This window comes from Dromaius novaehollandiae, chromosome 20, assembly GCF_036370855.1.
Source record: "Dromaius novaehollandiae isolate bDroNov1 chromosome 20, bDroNov1.hap1, whole genome shotgun sequence".
Classification (NCBI taxonomy): domain Eukaryota; kingdom Metazoa; phylum Chordata; class Aves; order Casuariiformes; family Dromaiidae; genus Dromaius; species Dromaius novaehollandiae.
In genome coordinates, this window is record NC_088117.1 from 6,960,438 (window position 1) to 6,977,040 (window position 16,603).

The 16,603-nt window shown below is 36.7% G+C and overlaps 1 protein-coding gene across 4 annotated transcripts in view; it reads right to left on the reverse strand.

Moving 5' to 3' along the window:
- CDK5RAP2 (CDK5 regulatory subunit associated protein 2) overlaps positions 1-16,603 on the reverse strand; it is an 82,134-nt gene that overhangs the window by 20,388 nt on the left and 45,143 nt on the right. For 3 of the 4 annotated variants that reach the window (XM_026113768.2, XM_026113767.2, XM_026113765.2), the window contains 8 exons: positions 16,195-16,385; positions 13,559-14,024; positions 9,898-10,165; positions 8,292-8,408; positions 5,136-5,745; positions 2,968-3,200; positions 1,245-1,293; positions 244-428 (listed from right to left, as the gene is read on the reverse strand). In XM_026113768.2, the coding sequence (XP_025969553.2) occupies positions 244-428; positions 1,245-1,293; positions 2,968-3,200; positions 5,136-5,745; positions 8,292-8,408; positions 9,898-10,165; positions 13,559-14,024; positions 16,195-16,385 (2,119 nt within the window). The remainder of the gene's footprint in view (positions 1-243; positions 429-1,244; positions 1,294-2,967; positions 3,201-5,135; positions 5,746-8,291; positions 8,409-9,897; positions 10,166-13,558; positions 14,025-16,194; positions 16,386-16,603) is intronic. The other variant, XM_026113766.2, reaches the window with a different exon arrangement.

The window sequence follows — 16,603 nt, forward strand, 5'->3', positions numbered from 1 at the left end:
GTAAAAGATGATAGTCTAAAACAACAAAGACGCAAAATATCATAGTTAATTTTGTTTCAAACGGAAGGCAGTTCTAATCAATGTCATCTTTGTCCGCCTTATTACTGAAAATTGCAATGATTATGCAAGATACTGGAAAGCTGAAACAGACAAACATTCCTCATTATTTCTTAATTAGTTCCCTCGTGTCTTATTTATCACATTTCCCAAATATCTAGTGAATCTTCAGGGGGGAAAAATTACCTGGGGGGAACTTGTTTGGCAGAAGTGCCAGTATGCCATGCTGTCCTTCTGCTAGGTCTTGTTTGTGCTCAGGTGATCCAAGAGATGACTTTTCTGACATATCAAAGTCAGACAAGCTATGAAAAGCAGATGGTATAGGTGATTCATCCTTAAGTTGCTGGTACATTGCGGTGTTCTCCTTACCCCTTGTGTGCCAAACAAAACATTTTTAAATACAAAAATGATTTTATTTCTTTGGAAGCATGATAAACAGAAAAAGTATGGTGTCAAATTTACAGGACACAGCTAAAGCAAGAGATTTAAGAGACAGAGCATGAAAATCCTCTGTGCATCAGAGGTATGTATCTAGACTGAAATTCAGACCTCACTGAAGTCAGCAGGAATAATCGATGGACCTCAAGTCTAGCATTCACATTCCAGCACTAGCCTATCTTAAGTCACCTTTGTGTCCAGAGGAATAAAAGCTGCCTTGAACAGGCAGCTGAGGATTTCTGTAGCACCAGAGAATCCGAGGCTGGCATAAAACCAACACAGAGCAGCATAACAACACCTGCTCTCTTCACCTTCAGCATAAGGGGGTTTTGAGAATGAAGTCAGACAGCATTGTACTTCAGTGATCCTGAGCCAGCTCCAAGGTCATGGAAACAGAAAGGTAGCTGACTGTCCCTGCTAGCAGCTGCAATTAGGATAAAGCCTAAGTATACACACCAGCGTATCATGGTACGCTAGTGAATGCTTTAGGTGTGCTAACAAAAGGAACAATCGTGGTAGCGTGATGCCTAGCTTCAGTATCTCAGCCATTTGCTGAGAGGTAGGGAAAAAAGCCCCAGTTTGTTTTCTATGAATATTTTATTAACAAAATGGATATGAATGAAACAGGCAACATAGGAAAAAGTCCTTTCAAAAAGTAATACAGTTGAAATTGTGCTACGGAACGTGAAGCATCCTTACCAACTTATCACACGCCAGTACATTTAACAAACATTCAATAGTGTTCTTACCTTTGAAATAACTCATAAAGTTTAGTAACTTCAGGACCTATTGATTCTCCTGCAAAACAGAAATATCTGATTAAAAACAGATATTGAAGGTAATACTTTTTCTTTTCTGTCTTAAACATTTTATTGAAATTATATATAGAGTAGTAAATAAATGAGAATTTAGAGAAGTCAACAGATACTCAACACAGCATGTGTATTAATGCCAAATGCTGTACATGAACAAAGCCATTTATAGCACAGTAACGAAGCAGTAACTTGCTCTGGAGTTCAAAAAATGACTAAAGAATGACTGTGTACCACATGTGCCAGATTTTACAGCCTTACAGTTTTAGTTAACATACAAATGTAAAACATTGTGCTGCATCATGAAAGAAGAATTAGGGGTACATACCATTACTTCTTCAATAAAACATGCATAAAAAAAAACAATTCCATCTCACTTGGATTTTGGCCACCTGCAGTCAGGCTAACCAACTGTCCTTAATAAACAGGCACACACAGGCGTTTGCCTGCAATATTCTCAGAAGCACAGCACATGACCATAAGCACAATTCAGTGCTAGAGACCTGAACTCAGACACTAATTTGAATAAGGAAATAAGAATTTTGTGGTGTCACCTCGTTCCCCATATTGTAAAATTTTTTTGCAATTAAGCAAAAGTGGTAGGTAAGAGCTGCACAGCTGAAATTTCAGGGGAATGAACTGAAGGTCAGGATGGAAATGCAGAGACAGACGGTTGTTTATGCTGCTTCTTTACAGTCAATTCTTAGCAAGCTGAATGTTCTTTATAACCCCACAAACATCATTTTATTTTAATGTGTGATTCAATGCAACACCATTGTGTTAGATATATTGAATTGTCTCGGTTGTCAGTGACTTTTCATAGTATATAGGATACCATCTGTTGGTTTGGGGTTTTTTAAAGGCATTTAATGTTTATTCACTACGCAGTCTTCTTATTTGTAATGCAAGGAATCTCTGTAGCCACTGAAATCATTGAATATACTCAATCTTTTATTATACTGCTATGACACACTAGCCATAATACCTTTTCCTCATATACAGCTCCTTTATATGAGCCAATCAAAACTGCAACATGCTGCCACTCTCTTTAAAGAAAGGCAGAATACAGACCATTGTATGCTGGGCCCTGAATGTTTCTGAACAAAGTGATCTTCTAGAACCAATTTCCGGAAGATATAGGAGTCAAGGTCCCTAAGCGTTTGGCTGAAGACGTCAATTTTGCAGCTGACATCCGTGGAAGTATTGCCAGTAGTTTGGGTCAGAAAAGGTCACCCTTGTGAGAATAAGAAAAGGGCTTTTTTGCTGCATTTCACTTACGTTAGCATCCCTTTCCCATCACTTTGCCACTAATTTTCTTCAAAATAAAGGCGATGGTAATATGTATGGCTCTCTTTTTCTTCAGGTGACAAATGTCAATTTTGATGACTATTTTATGAAATATGGTAACTCTCTTATGAGAGACATAAGCCTCCCTTTTCTCAACCAGACAGACCATTTGACAGCAAGGTCCAGGTCTCGGATAATGCCTGCACTACGGGGGAAAAACCTTCAGAAACCTGCAATTTTTCTTTTTAGTCAAACACAGTGTGTGTTAAATACCCACTGTGAATTAAGCTAATGGAAAGACTTCAATGGGGATACCTTGAAATTCTGAGTGTTAATATACCTCAGACAATAAGCCCGACATACTGTTACTTACCATACAGGAATTTCCTTTCTAGCTTCTCAAACAATAGTACACTTTGATTCAGCTGTTCACGGAAGCCTTCAGCAACATAATAATCTACATCACTGGCTTGAAGCAGCTCCTCAAAAGCTTTAATAAGGCTGGTCAGATGTTGATGGTAAGTGACACAACTACTGCGGATCTCTGTAATTTGTTGGCGTTGAAAGGAGAGTTCTCGAGCTTGTGAATGAACCAATGAATCATATCTGAGAAAAAGAAATTATCTTTGAAAGCAATTTTCTGACCATAAATAACATTTAAATATAAAGTGAATTAAAATTGTATTTCTAAGCTGTAATTTTATGTTACTCAATTTTCTTTCAGAATGCTCTTACAGCCACAATGACAAATGTATTGCCTCTAACTGTTGAGTTTTCTCTTTATGGGCATAACTTGTGCGTTATTCTTTACCTAACTGCTTCATTTATAAGATGGGCAGAAACTAGAACAATGAACCTGTTTGTTTGCCTGCAAGTAACCTGGACAGCATGTAAAGATGCTGAAGTAAAATAAATGAAAGTGAGTACATGAAAAGAATTGTCAGGAATATACTTGTTCTTCCTAACTGGTTCTTCTGATTCATTGCAGAAGAGCGGATGGAGCTGTCCATTCTTCTGAAACTTTATGTACTGGCTACCACTATTGGACACTCTGAGCTGATGGTTCATCCAGCCTGACAAATTCTAGACTTCTCAGTATGTTTATTACCAGAGACATGACCATGACATAGTGTAGTCTTGTACTTCACAAGCCAGGGTATAAATTTCAACTCAAATCAACTGAATTCATTCTGCACTTGTGAATACAGATGTCCTCTTTATATTGCAACTGTCTGTATCACTGATACACGTCTTTCTACAGAAGCACACACATTAGCGGAGGGAGTGAAAAAGGCAAAGGGTCTGAAAAAAGCATGGGGGGGAATTAAACAAAATGTGGGGCATAAACAGGAACTATCACCGTGTGGGTTGTTATGGAATTCTTACTGTCATTTGTATATGAAGAGATACATAACTCCTTTTTCAGTCTGTCACTTGTGACTTACGCAGTTATCCCAGCCAGTGGCAATAAAAACTTTGCAGCAATCCAGACTGTCTCATTCCTTAATTTATACAATTAGATCTTCTTTTGTAACATAGATGAGGTATATTTTCAAGGTATGTAAATTTATATGAACTATGTATCAGCAGTGTACTTTACAATAGTAATACTAAGAGAGAGATTTCTGTCCTTGGTGGTGGTTGCTCAGTGTCTCCAAATATTTCTACTCAAGCATTCTGAAGAAAGCCAATGGTCTGAATACCTTTCTTTGTCCATTGTAAAGACTCTCAGGAAAGCAATGATACTACAGCCAGAAAAGAAGTTTGGTACTATGAGACCACATTTTATGTCTGTGATATATATATATGCTACCCAAATTGCTGCTCTCGGTCTTTCCATATGAAAAGCAAGACTGATACTTTCCAGCCTCCCATGAATGATTTTCCAGCTTATGAGTTTATGCTATAAAACTTCATTCATTAATTTCAATATATATCTACCTTCACATCCTTCAAAGGAAGGTACTACTGCACACAACTGCAAAATAAATTATAACCAGAGTCTAAAATTCTTATTTTACACATAAAGTATGGTCACACAAACAGAAGGGATAGCATGAATCTGTCAGCCAATTGCCCATAGAAGTATTTCTGGTTTTGAATTGATGTTGAATTTTCTTATTTTTGTCACTAGCAAAAATAATTCTGAGTGATGCAAAACTGTAATAGACTGATTTTAGAGGTCATCCCTTCTCAGCCAGTAACCTGAAGAGAGCTGACTCAAGCTCAAGAGACCACATCTTGCAGTCAAAGGAAGTTGTGGGTTTGGGGTGTGGGGAGAGACACATAAGTCTGGCACAGAACCATTACAGAGCAGGGAACGAGATATTTGGAGGACTTCTATAGTTGAAAAATAGTAATTTTTATTTCAAGACATCTTTTAACTAAACGTTTTAGTTGCTTTATGGTAATGTTAGTGCAATTTAGCCTTTACATAACAATGTACTTGTATGTGAATAAAATGATCTTCATATTACCTTCCTATATTATTGCTGTTGCTGTTTACAAAAAGGAACCTGAAACAGTAATGACATTACTCACTTGGATGGTGATGCTTCTCTAAGTTTGTTTTGAAGACGATACACCTCATCAAGAAGATGCATATTTGCAATCTGCTCTTTTTCGAGTTCTGCCTCATTTGCTGATAGTACATCCTTAAGATTTTGTGTTGTCCACGTATCAGGTGTTTCTGAAGTCTGTGAATTCCTGTTTTCCGTGTGGATCTCATAATCCATCTGCTGATGTACACTAGAATATGTTTTCGTTTCTTGCATAGCAGTAGCAGTATCTTGCAATCGTATAACTTGTTCTTCCACAGGCAAGGCTGTGTCACTCAAAACTATATTGGACATATCACTTGACAAAAGCTGGTTAGAGGTCTGTAAATGAAACATGAACATTTTGTACTTATCAAGCTCAGACTTCATATTCTTAATTCTTTGTTTCAATTCTTCTATATCTTCTATGACTTCATAGTCATCAAGTGCATCTGTACTTGTTACACTCAATTTCAGAGAAAGCAGGCTCTTGGAACCCGAATAAGTTGTGGCTGAGTCAACGTCCTCATGTTCCATGGAATAAAACTCTTCATTTATCTCTTTTAATGAAGGCTGGGTATTCATGTTGCTTATGTTATGATGATTTTCAATTTCTGAAAAACAGGAGGCTTGTGTGTGAACATTAATATTTATCTGCCATTCTGTTCTTAGCAGCACTAGAATGAATTCATTTGCTTCTACAATAATGGATTAAAAATGTGGAATAATTGTGAACTATACTATACTTGTTTTGGACTTCCGATCTCTTTCTATGATCTGCCCATTAATTCAACTTGTACATCAAATGTTCCAACCCCCTGATCAGCTTTCAAATAACCAATATTCAAAATAAATCTGCTTTCCTTTCCTAAAAGATTTAAACTTACATTTGCTATATTCAGTCCTGAATCAGAGACACTGATGAAGTCCAGTCCTTTCCAGCCACAAAGATGAAAACCTCAAACATAAGGCATTGAGATTTAAAAGTAGACTCTATGACTTTAAATAGCTCTTTCTAAAAATTCTAATTAAATATTCTTTTTCTCCTCACTTCAAAAATCTATACAAAACCAACTGGAACATAAAGCCAGTGGAAGTTTAAAAAGATTATCAACAAAAGAGTAAAACTTGAAAAAGGAGCTCTAATGACTTCTTTTTAATAAGAAGTGTCCTAGACAAAATCCATAAAAATGTTTGGTATCAAAGGTTTTACTGGCAGTCATTTGGCATGCACAGGACAACTCCTAGTTGACTTTGCCATTCATAAGTAATGCAATCACCCCAGACTCAGACCAACAAAAGTTATATATTCCTACATATATTCTATGCTTATAGTTCTGTGTAAGTTGAGAGCTGTATGCATAAGCATCTAAGAAAATGGTATTTTCTGATTATCAGTAAATTAAATTCTCCTTTTCTACTAACTCTGCAAGAGATCATTACTACTTAGAACCTCCCTTTTGGGATACTGCATTTTACATTTTGGGTCAGTCAGCCGTTTTGATGCTTTCATACGATGTATCTGTCTGCCCAGAAGTGCTGTACAAATTTAGATATATTATTCTAAGATGGGAGTGCTCATTTCAGAGCAGCTCGAAGGAAGACACATTTTTGTAGAAAATTAACACGATAAGAAAAAAAATCTTGACAGACATAATGTAGCGTCTAACCCCAATTACCCTAAAAACAAGACAGTCCAAAATATGGCTTCAGGAGCCAGCTTCCAGGTAGAACTGAAGAAAAATCTAAATCCTGAATTTTCTAACAGTAAAGAATTCTAAAAAGAAAAGGAAAAGAACAATTCTATTTGTGTTTAACAGTTTGTATCATGCTTAGAAGTCAATCTCAAACAATGCAATGTAAAGACCTAAACCTAATAACAAAATTAAAATAGCTTCATCTACTGTGAGGTAGCTTGGCAGTCACTGTTATCGGTTTGGGGTTTTCTGCTGTTGAGTAAATATAACCTAAAAGCAGGAAAAAAGGGAAGTTGCAATACTGGGATATCAACATATTTGAAATTAAGGCAGGATGCTGTTCTATGCAATATATGAATTGCTGCATACCATTTTTCATGTCATTTTGTCATTTCTGTCATGATAGAATCACAGGACAGAAATGCTTCTGAGCAAACTCCCATGCATCAGAAATCAAGTCAACACACTGAATAAGAAAATACAACATTTAAGTTCATTATCTTCTCCTGCTGCTTCTCTACCTGAAAGGCATAATACCTTCACTTTGCAGCTGGTTGCTGCAGTAAAACAGATGTTAAAGGTGGTTGTGGTTTCAGATGAAAAAAGAAAAAAAAAAAAAAAAAACAGAAACTAGATGAACTCCTAAACTCCATAATCCTGATTTAATGCAAATGTTCCTGATAAAACAAACAGGAAATAAAAACAGATACTAGGGAAGCAATGTTTCTGATGAGAATACTGGTTTTAGTTTTTAATGAGACAGTGCTCTTTTAATTAAAGAAGAGCTAATAAGCTCTCTATGCATAAATGTTTGCACACACACGAAGTTTTGACTCTGCAAACCAAGTGACTAGCTTCAATGAAGCTACTCACATGAGTAAAATTACTGATGTGACCAAGAATTACAAAATTGGCTGATTACTTTGTACTCCATGTACATCAGTTTAACTACAAGATTCAAGCCATCCTAAAAAAGACTAATAGAAATATAGAAATACTAATACAGTACTAAGCCTATTTACATTTTCATTAAGTGATTCCATTAGGTTTCAACTTAGCTGAATGCCTTCAAACAATTCAGATAAGCAAAATTCTATCATTCAGTTGCTTCAATCCAATAGTTCATAACTAGATGCAGAAGCATATAGTAACAGAGATCTAATTCAGAGAAGAGTTCAGAAGTGAGGACATTTGCAGTATGGATCAGGGTTAGGCACAAAACTCATTATTTTTACTGGAAACAAGCCTCATAAATCCCTCTGATCCTTCTGAAAGCAAAATCCTTAATAGACTAACATTGGATACTTAGAGTAATTAATCTGTACTAGCTAAGTAAATGGATTTAACACCCAGAAATAATGGTAAAGGAGACAATTACCTGCACTAAATTACATTTTTGCATAACTTAGAAGAAACCATAGTTTTAAAATCATGTTTTATATTACACCATATAAATGCTCTACCTTGATAGCTTTGCTGATTCTTGGCCATTGCACTTTCATTTTTGCCCCCAGTACCAGATGCAACATCTTGTGACTCCACCTGGACCTCACTGTTATCCAGTTTGATCAGTGGGTCAGCTGGAGAAAAAGGGGGGAACAGAAGGGTTCAGTAAGTGATTGAAAAAAGTAAGTGGGGATATTAAAAAAATAAATAAATAAAACCAGATTCTGTGACAACTCAGAACAGGAAAATTATCTAAGGAAGAACAGCCAAGAACAGCTATATAAAAATAATACAAACAATTCTGGTGGTGTCAAACAGCTTTTTCACTTATTTTTTAAATACATGAACTCACTACAAGGATAATTGCTAAGAATAAGAATGGCAAAGGCTTCCTACTGAAAAGGAAGATCTTGCCACAAAATTTTAGTATTGTAGCATCATTTGGTGAACACATGCAAGCCCCCTGTGTAATATAACAGTTAATCAATTTTTAGTGCATTTTTAAATCCCTCGTGTTAAGCTTAGAGTAAAGACTAAAAAGTTTTGCCAGTATTAGCAATGATCAAAAACTAATCCTCTGCAATCTTCCATGGCATCGAGTCTCAAAATTACTACATGTGCAGTACAGCTGTTTTTGACTTTGGGGTAAAGAAAGCAGTATGGAGAGGAACTGGCAGGACTGCAATCCTAACAGCTTCTGGATCATTTCAGGATCCAGGTCAAAAGCACTCTCCCTCTCTGAATTCGCCATGGATTTTGCACTTACCAAAATTAATTGCTATAGTCCTATCAACTTTAGCATTTACAGTTAAGGGCTTGCCACATCTGTCCCTTACCACGAAGATGTCACCATTGATAGCAAAACTTCTGCAACTTCTGCTTTTGACACTGGCTTACTTGATATTTGATGGTAACTTACTTCTTATCTTTACACCTCCTCTCTCCCCCACCTCTTCTTTACGTCTCTATTCAGCTTTTAATCTTCCTGCTAAATGCATTTTTTCACCACTCTGAATCTTTATGTAATGCACATTGTTGTCTGCCTTACAATTTGTCATACTTTGCTGATCCATATATTTTGTTGACAACTGAGTTTAAATTAACCCAGTCACACTGCAAACAGACATTGATAACTTGACTGATCAATGGAGTATTGGGAAAACTTATTTACACAGCATAAACAAATATAGTATTTCTATACTCTCCTGTCTCCATTAGAGGCAATTTTCCATTAGACTTAGAATCCTATAAAGGAAAATTTTCATTTACCTAAACATTGACACACACATACATATATACGTGTGTGTTTATGTGTGTGCGTGCATGCACTGTGAAACGGTCATTTATTACGTAATTTATGCAATGTATACAATGTACTTTCAAATCCAGACCAAGCTGCATTATGTTTTAGCTGGAAAGATATATTCTGCCAACAGGAAAGTAATCACTAAGTTTTTCAAGATCCATATATATTTGCCTCCCCAAGAAAATTGTAAGATTAAGCAGCATTGTACCTATGTAAGAGTGATCTGTTTTTACTTTTTACTACAAGAAATGGAGCCAATATTCCAAGCAGCACTACAAGTTGTTGTATCTGCTCTTTAAATGAAATTGTTTATTTACCTCTCACCAATGTGCTTTCCTGTCCAGGCCCTTCTTGAAGGTTTTCAGTTACTGTCTCATTGAATAATAATTCTCCATTTGTTTGTGGCTGAAATTGTTTGTTTTGTACTTCACAAGCTTTTGGACCTCCATAAAATGCCACCGTACAATGCTGTATCTGTGAATCTGACTTCTGTGTACAGGAGGTCACAGGCGCGATTCCTAACGATCTAGATGATTTTAATAGAACGGGCAGACGGGATTTCTTAGGCAGGTGTGTAGAATCAGTCTGAAAAAAAACAGAATAAAATAAGGGGCTGGTAGCTGGTACACATTCAGGTAAAAGTAGTGTAAAAAAGCATCCCAGGAAAAGCAAAAATAAAAAATTTTCCAGTAAAATCAGTCAACTGTCATATTACATAGTTTTGAAAATCAGATTGCAATACCCTTGCAACACGGAAAACAAACATTCAGAGAGAGAAAAAAGCTATCCCACTGGTTCAATTTTCCGGGAGTAAATAAATGCTGTTTATGTATCCACAGCTACACAGCGTATGGTTTCCAGCCCATGAACTGAGACAGCAAATTCACCACCTAACAGCAAAGGCTTTAATCACAAGGTGTATCAGTCAAGCCGGAATTTGTGTGTGCCTAAGGAAAATCTTTTCTTACCCAAACTGACTTTTCTAACTGCTACCTCCTGCTCTCATGAGTTATATCATAAATGTTTGAGAGCCTGGTAGCTTTTTTTTTTTATTATTATTACTATTAAATGAGGATCCTCTTACCTCTCCACAAGCTCCTGACTGCATCCGCCTTGCTTCCAAGAGGCCTTACTTCCTACCTGCCCTCCTTAATATCTCTGAGCAAATCAACACAGCTTTGCGTCAACCACAAAGGAAATTTTTTCTGTCGTAGAGAAGCTGAATAAGAATAGCTTCTTCACCCACATACTCTATACATTGCTTCCACAGGGTTCCGATTTCCTACTGTAATCACAGAAGCACAGAGCATTGGGGTGGGCAAGGACCTCTGGAGATCACCTGGTCCAATCCCTGCTAGACCAGGGTCAGCTGGAGCAGGGTGCCCAGGGCCGTGTCCAGTCGGGTTTTAAATATCTCCAAGGATGGATCCTCCACAGCCTCTCTGGGCAACCGGTTCCAGTGTTCAACCGCCCTCACAGTGAAGAAGTGTTTTCTTATGTTCAGGTGGAATTGCCTGTGTAATGGACAGTCCATCACTGGAGTTGGGGGGAGATGTTAAATATCTGAGTGGTAATCAGCACATTTTAGCCTCTCACCTTTTGAAGACTTCACATAAAATAAATGTCTCTTCATTTAAACCATGCAGCATAAAATAGTGCTATCCCCAAAAACATAAAAAAAATGCTATATGTTGATGAGAGTTATGAAATTGTGTGTAATGATAATAAAAAAAATCAATACTGGCATGTTCAAATAGATTTTGTTTGCTCCTCTGCTGTTCATTTGCTCCACCAGTGTCATAAGTCCCGTAATTTCTTTTACCACTCAATGTATTCTGAAATACCTTTCCACATTCATTTCTTGGCAATTATAGTCTTTACACAATTTAAAATAATAAAATAGCAAGTTCCATTTTCCTAATGACATACTCAATTCCTTTTGTACATACATGAATACAATATCATTTGGAGGCTGAAAAATAAATCCAGTTGGGATGAACTTCCTCCTAGTTTTACTAAGATGCACTAATAATGTTGAACAATTTCCAGCTCTCTTAGGAATGGTGTATAAACACACATGTTGTCCAGATTACCCAAAGTCCAGTTCAGCTAGCTATCTAAAATTATTTATAATAGTCGTTCGGAAATAAAAGATTGACTGGATTATTCGAAACAAGAAGGCAACTAGGCAATTGCACTGAGGTTGCAATTGGTAAAACTAGAGAGGAATCTGGAAAATAAAGAATCAAAAGGGTATACTGAACCTCAACAAAAACAGTGAAAAACAAGAAGGCAGGTGTGACTCCACACTGTTGTTTTTTTCTGAACATGAAAACAAAAGTTTGCAGAAAGAACGCTAGATATTGCTTGTGGCAGGGCAGTGAGGCCCTTCAAACTTCAAATCTCTGCCCTCCCATCCCCTCTTTACTACCTGTATTTATTCTTCCTGATATCCACCCCCGCCATCTCGCGTGCTCCTGAAGTCAGCTGCCCAGATAGCACTGGAGAAAACAGACCAGGCAGCCCATCCTTTCCGGTCTCAGAAGGACCCGATCAGACTAGCCGAGGCATCCCAAAGATGCAGCTGCAACTATCGCAGCCAACCTGCCGAACGTGACTCACCAAACACCTAACAGCCTAAGAACATTAACAAAACCTCAGTTTCCATTACTGTCTTCTCTCCTCCCCAAGTGTCATTTTTTTAAAAGGCAGAAAATTTACTGCCAATAGGAATGCCTAAAAGACTAAGAATTTAACTGAATATCTGCTGCCAAGCAAACACACTCCAGTAGACTTTTATTACATGTAAACTGATTGGTGCAGGGATTATTTTTGTGAGCTAAGTTTTTGAGATTTTCTTTGGTAGCATCATAACCTATTCCTAAGCCTTGGCATGAATTTTATAGGATGTTTGTCAGGGACTATGCATGCTAAAAATGTTTTCTTCAAAGTCCCAAACCATACTCAGATGCTTACACCCATACAGTGACAAAGTCTTATCAACACTTCTCAGTCTGCAAGACCCTTCCTTCAGTAAAAAAAATCAAACAAGAATGAGCCAAAAAAAAAAAAAAGAGTTGCTAATGATTGCTAGCTCACAGAAATCTCTTGATCACTAATGTCATGGCAGCCATTCTCTGCAAAAGGTACTACAACTTTCTCTAATAGCAGCGCACAAAATCAAAAGCAACTGTTTCCATTCTCCGCTCCACAAGAGCTAAGATCTTCAAAGCGTTTTCAACTTTGCTTCTAAAATCGCTATTGAAACAATACACACGAACACTTCAGTAGACACTATCTTTCCACCTTTCTGGGATCACAGACTGTCTGCACATGAAACTAAGGCTTGAAAACTTAACTGGAACAATCAAATTAAGTTTGTACTCACAAAACAGATTCTGTGCACTTAGTTTCCAATACAAATGTGAAGAACGGTACCCACGCTTGTATAGAATACTGCTGATCATACTTCTCAGACACAACCACAAATGTTAATAAAGGCAAAGAATTAAAATTCAAGTTTGTTGAAATCTATTGTTAACTCTTCACCAGCATGCTGTGAGACGTTATGCAAGTCTTAAATTTCTAGACCTCATTTGCCATTTAGACTTAATAAGCTATCAATTCAGAATGCTCTGACTCTACATTTTCTGAGCATCTATACACAGATATAAGCCAGTATAGAATCAGGCCATTAGTCTATGATTTATCCCTCTTTCCAATAGCTATAATATTTACCAGTATCTAGTCCCAGTGAGAATTGAAACTCAATTAATTAATGTTCTAAGGCATACCGAAGCATGGGATGAAAAGCTCTGAACATTAAGAACAATTATCTTAAATATATTTGACACAAATCTCTTCTTCTTATTTTAAAAATCACACAAAAGCAAGATTTAATATTAGAAATGAAACAAATTTTTCTCTTCTGTACATCTATCCCCTAAGTACTAAAAAGAGAATCTTAAATAAACTTACTTCATTTGTTCTACTTGTAAAAAAAAGTCTTTCATGCTGCTCGTCCTTCTTATACACATTTTCTTGCTGATGTTCTTTTTCTGCATTTAATCTTGAATATTTTGTTTTTTCTTCTGAGGCTCCTTTTTTGCCTTCATGTTTGAATCTCATGACATTACCCTCTAAAGTCATTGTTTGTGTAGCTGCATCTTTCAATTCCACTTTCAACAACTCAATTTCCTTATTAATCTGTGGCGCTGTATCTAGATGAAGCTTCTCTTTCCCATCAAAAGTTGTTTTCAGTTCTACTTGCTGCTTTAAGAATTTATTGACCTGCTTGAAATGTTTGAGTTCAGCTCTCAGTTGAATAATCATTTGCCTAAGATCTTTTTCATCCTTTTTTTCTATATCTTCACTTGAACATTCTTGCTCAGTTGTGTTCAGATGTTCTAACAGTTCATTTACAACTTTCATTTGTTCTTGTCTGCTATACTCAGGAAGGAGGAAAGAAAAGGCGTGAGTTTTGATTTTTATTTAAGCAAACAAGAACACCTTCTAAGAAACACTTTTGCAGTGTCTTGACATACTTGAAATTCCTAGGAGATTCTATTTTACGCACTAATCAATTAGACCAGAGTTTTGGAAACCTTTTCACAGCATGAGCTATATCATAAATAATCTCATCAGTGCTTTTTTCCTATTCATAACCGTATGTACTCTATAGCCCCTTCTCCCATTCATGAACAGACAGTAAATCTCTGGCAACTAAATCAAGTGCTTACATAATACAGCAATATCAGGAATAGGAACGGATTTTCAAAAAAAGCTTACTCATTGATTTAACTACCTTTAAACCAAAATTCTATGGAAAACACAGGAGACTCCAGATGTTGAGTTCTTCGGAAAATCTGTCCCTTCATGTATTTCTAATACAATGTAGAAGTAGGAAACAGAGAAAGCAGCCTGCAGAAGCAGCTCACTACAGACCAAACTGCCCCACAGATAACCAGTGGTTTGCAGACAACAGTTTGGAAATCAACGTCTTAAATGAAACAGAAGCTAAAAGAACGGAAATTAAAACATAAGTGCTCAAATTCCACAGATGATTTCATGTGTCCAGCAAGAGCTGTTTGTGCTACTAAACCTATAAACTGGCATTTAACACAAATGCATTTTTATAGCTAGCATTTGAAATAGTAGATGCTAACAAGGCTTTTTATGCATTTTTCTGGCATTTAATGTCGTTAATGAGAATTAAGTTACCAACAGCACAAGCTCATCATCAGTCAATCTGGTCATTTATACTTGAACATAGAAAAGATGATGAGTGCTGAAATGACGGTGCTAAAGCTGATGGTGCCAGAATCACTCATTAACAGACTTTTAAGTAAAGTCAACAAATAAAACAACATTGTATATTCATTTTCTAAGAGAGTAATATCTCCTCATTTACCACTAACCAGTGCTTTGATGACTAAAACCACTCATGCCTCTCGGAGAGTTTTAAATAGTAATGTACAAATACAGAATTGGTTGAGTAAAGTCAACTGCAGTATATGTTGAACACAGGAGACAGAATTTGACTTGTGTAACTCCATGGGATTTGCATTGCTGCATGTACTCTATATGGAAGTCATTCCCATAACTCTCCAGAAACCACTGTAGCTAGCTGAAAACAATACTGAGGGGCACTGAAAGAAGCCCCCAATACTGTACACAGTCATCACAATCTGAAGAGAAGTAGGAATGGAAAAATGAGTGTGAACTCCAGCAAAGCAGTGATTCAGTATTGTCAGCCAGGAGATAATGGTTTAGGCATAAAATTGGAGGGGAAAAAAAAACCAGTCAGGGTGTGATGTCTCTGTAGGCTTCTTTTCTTCCTTGGCATTGCCCAGTTCCTAAGGAAATGAGCAGTGCAGCTGGGAATTGATTAAGTCACAGTGTAACACACACAGAGGTTTGTTACACTAAAGCTTACACACAAATATTTTTTCCTGCAGAAAAACTGATCGGAGTACTTACAACATGGATCATCTCAGCACAGTCCCACAAGGGGTTACACTGAAATAACCAATTAGTCAACGGTGAACATGGCCCCAACTCCCTAAATTGTTGACTGAGAGCAAACCTCTGTCCAGGCAGATCAGATAGAGGGACTGAGGCCACAGAACATACCAATGATGTTCACTCAGAATTAACACTGTAAAATAGTCATTGTAACTCCTTTTCCTCCATCCTCAGTTGCATACACATATCCTTTTTACAGCAATAGTGTATCACACACACATACACCATTTACTGGCCTGTGCTTTTGGATATTTTAATATTAAAAAAAATTCAATACGATGTGTTATCATTTTAGCCTTTTAACATTACTAGTCCCCACACTGAGAACGATCAGTTCCTACAGTAAAGCTCTGTATACCAATATCTTTGGAGAGTTTTTTCTTGTAATGTTTTTTTCATAAGGATTTCTACTGATAGTATGTTTCCTAATTACTTAATTGCATGATAGACTAAAATGGCTCTGACGGCGCCTTACCAATCTCTCAGGTAAATTAGACAGTGCCATTATCTAAATTCACTTTAGCAAAATTACTTTATTCTCTTCTCAAATAGAAATACTGTCAAAAGCAGTGCATATCCCTCATGCTTACCTGGATTCAAGTACAGATGTTCTATTTTCTCTTAAAAGAGATGTGAGCAAGTTTTTCTCTTCTGTTTCATGTTCGCTCATCCCTATTCTGCCAAAGTGTTTGCCAGATGCATCATGTTCAAACTGAGGCTTATTTGGATTCCTATAATGTCTATCTTTGCAGAAACTCTCTGAACAGCCTGATGGAGTTATCTGTTAAAAAATTGCAAATATTTTCTTACTAGTCAGGTATGTTCTAGTATATTCAGGGCTTTAATCTTTCTGTAATCGGGTTTTGTAACTTCTAATGCCCTTTATCTACATCATGAAGCATACACAGACATTTCACTTCCTATTTATTAATACAAAAATAATGAACATTTATTTGATATGGTTAATTCATAGAGATCACTTGTTTAGTAGTAAGTAGC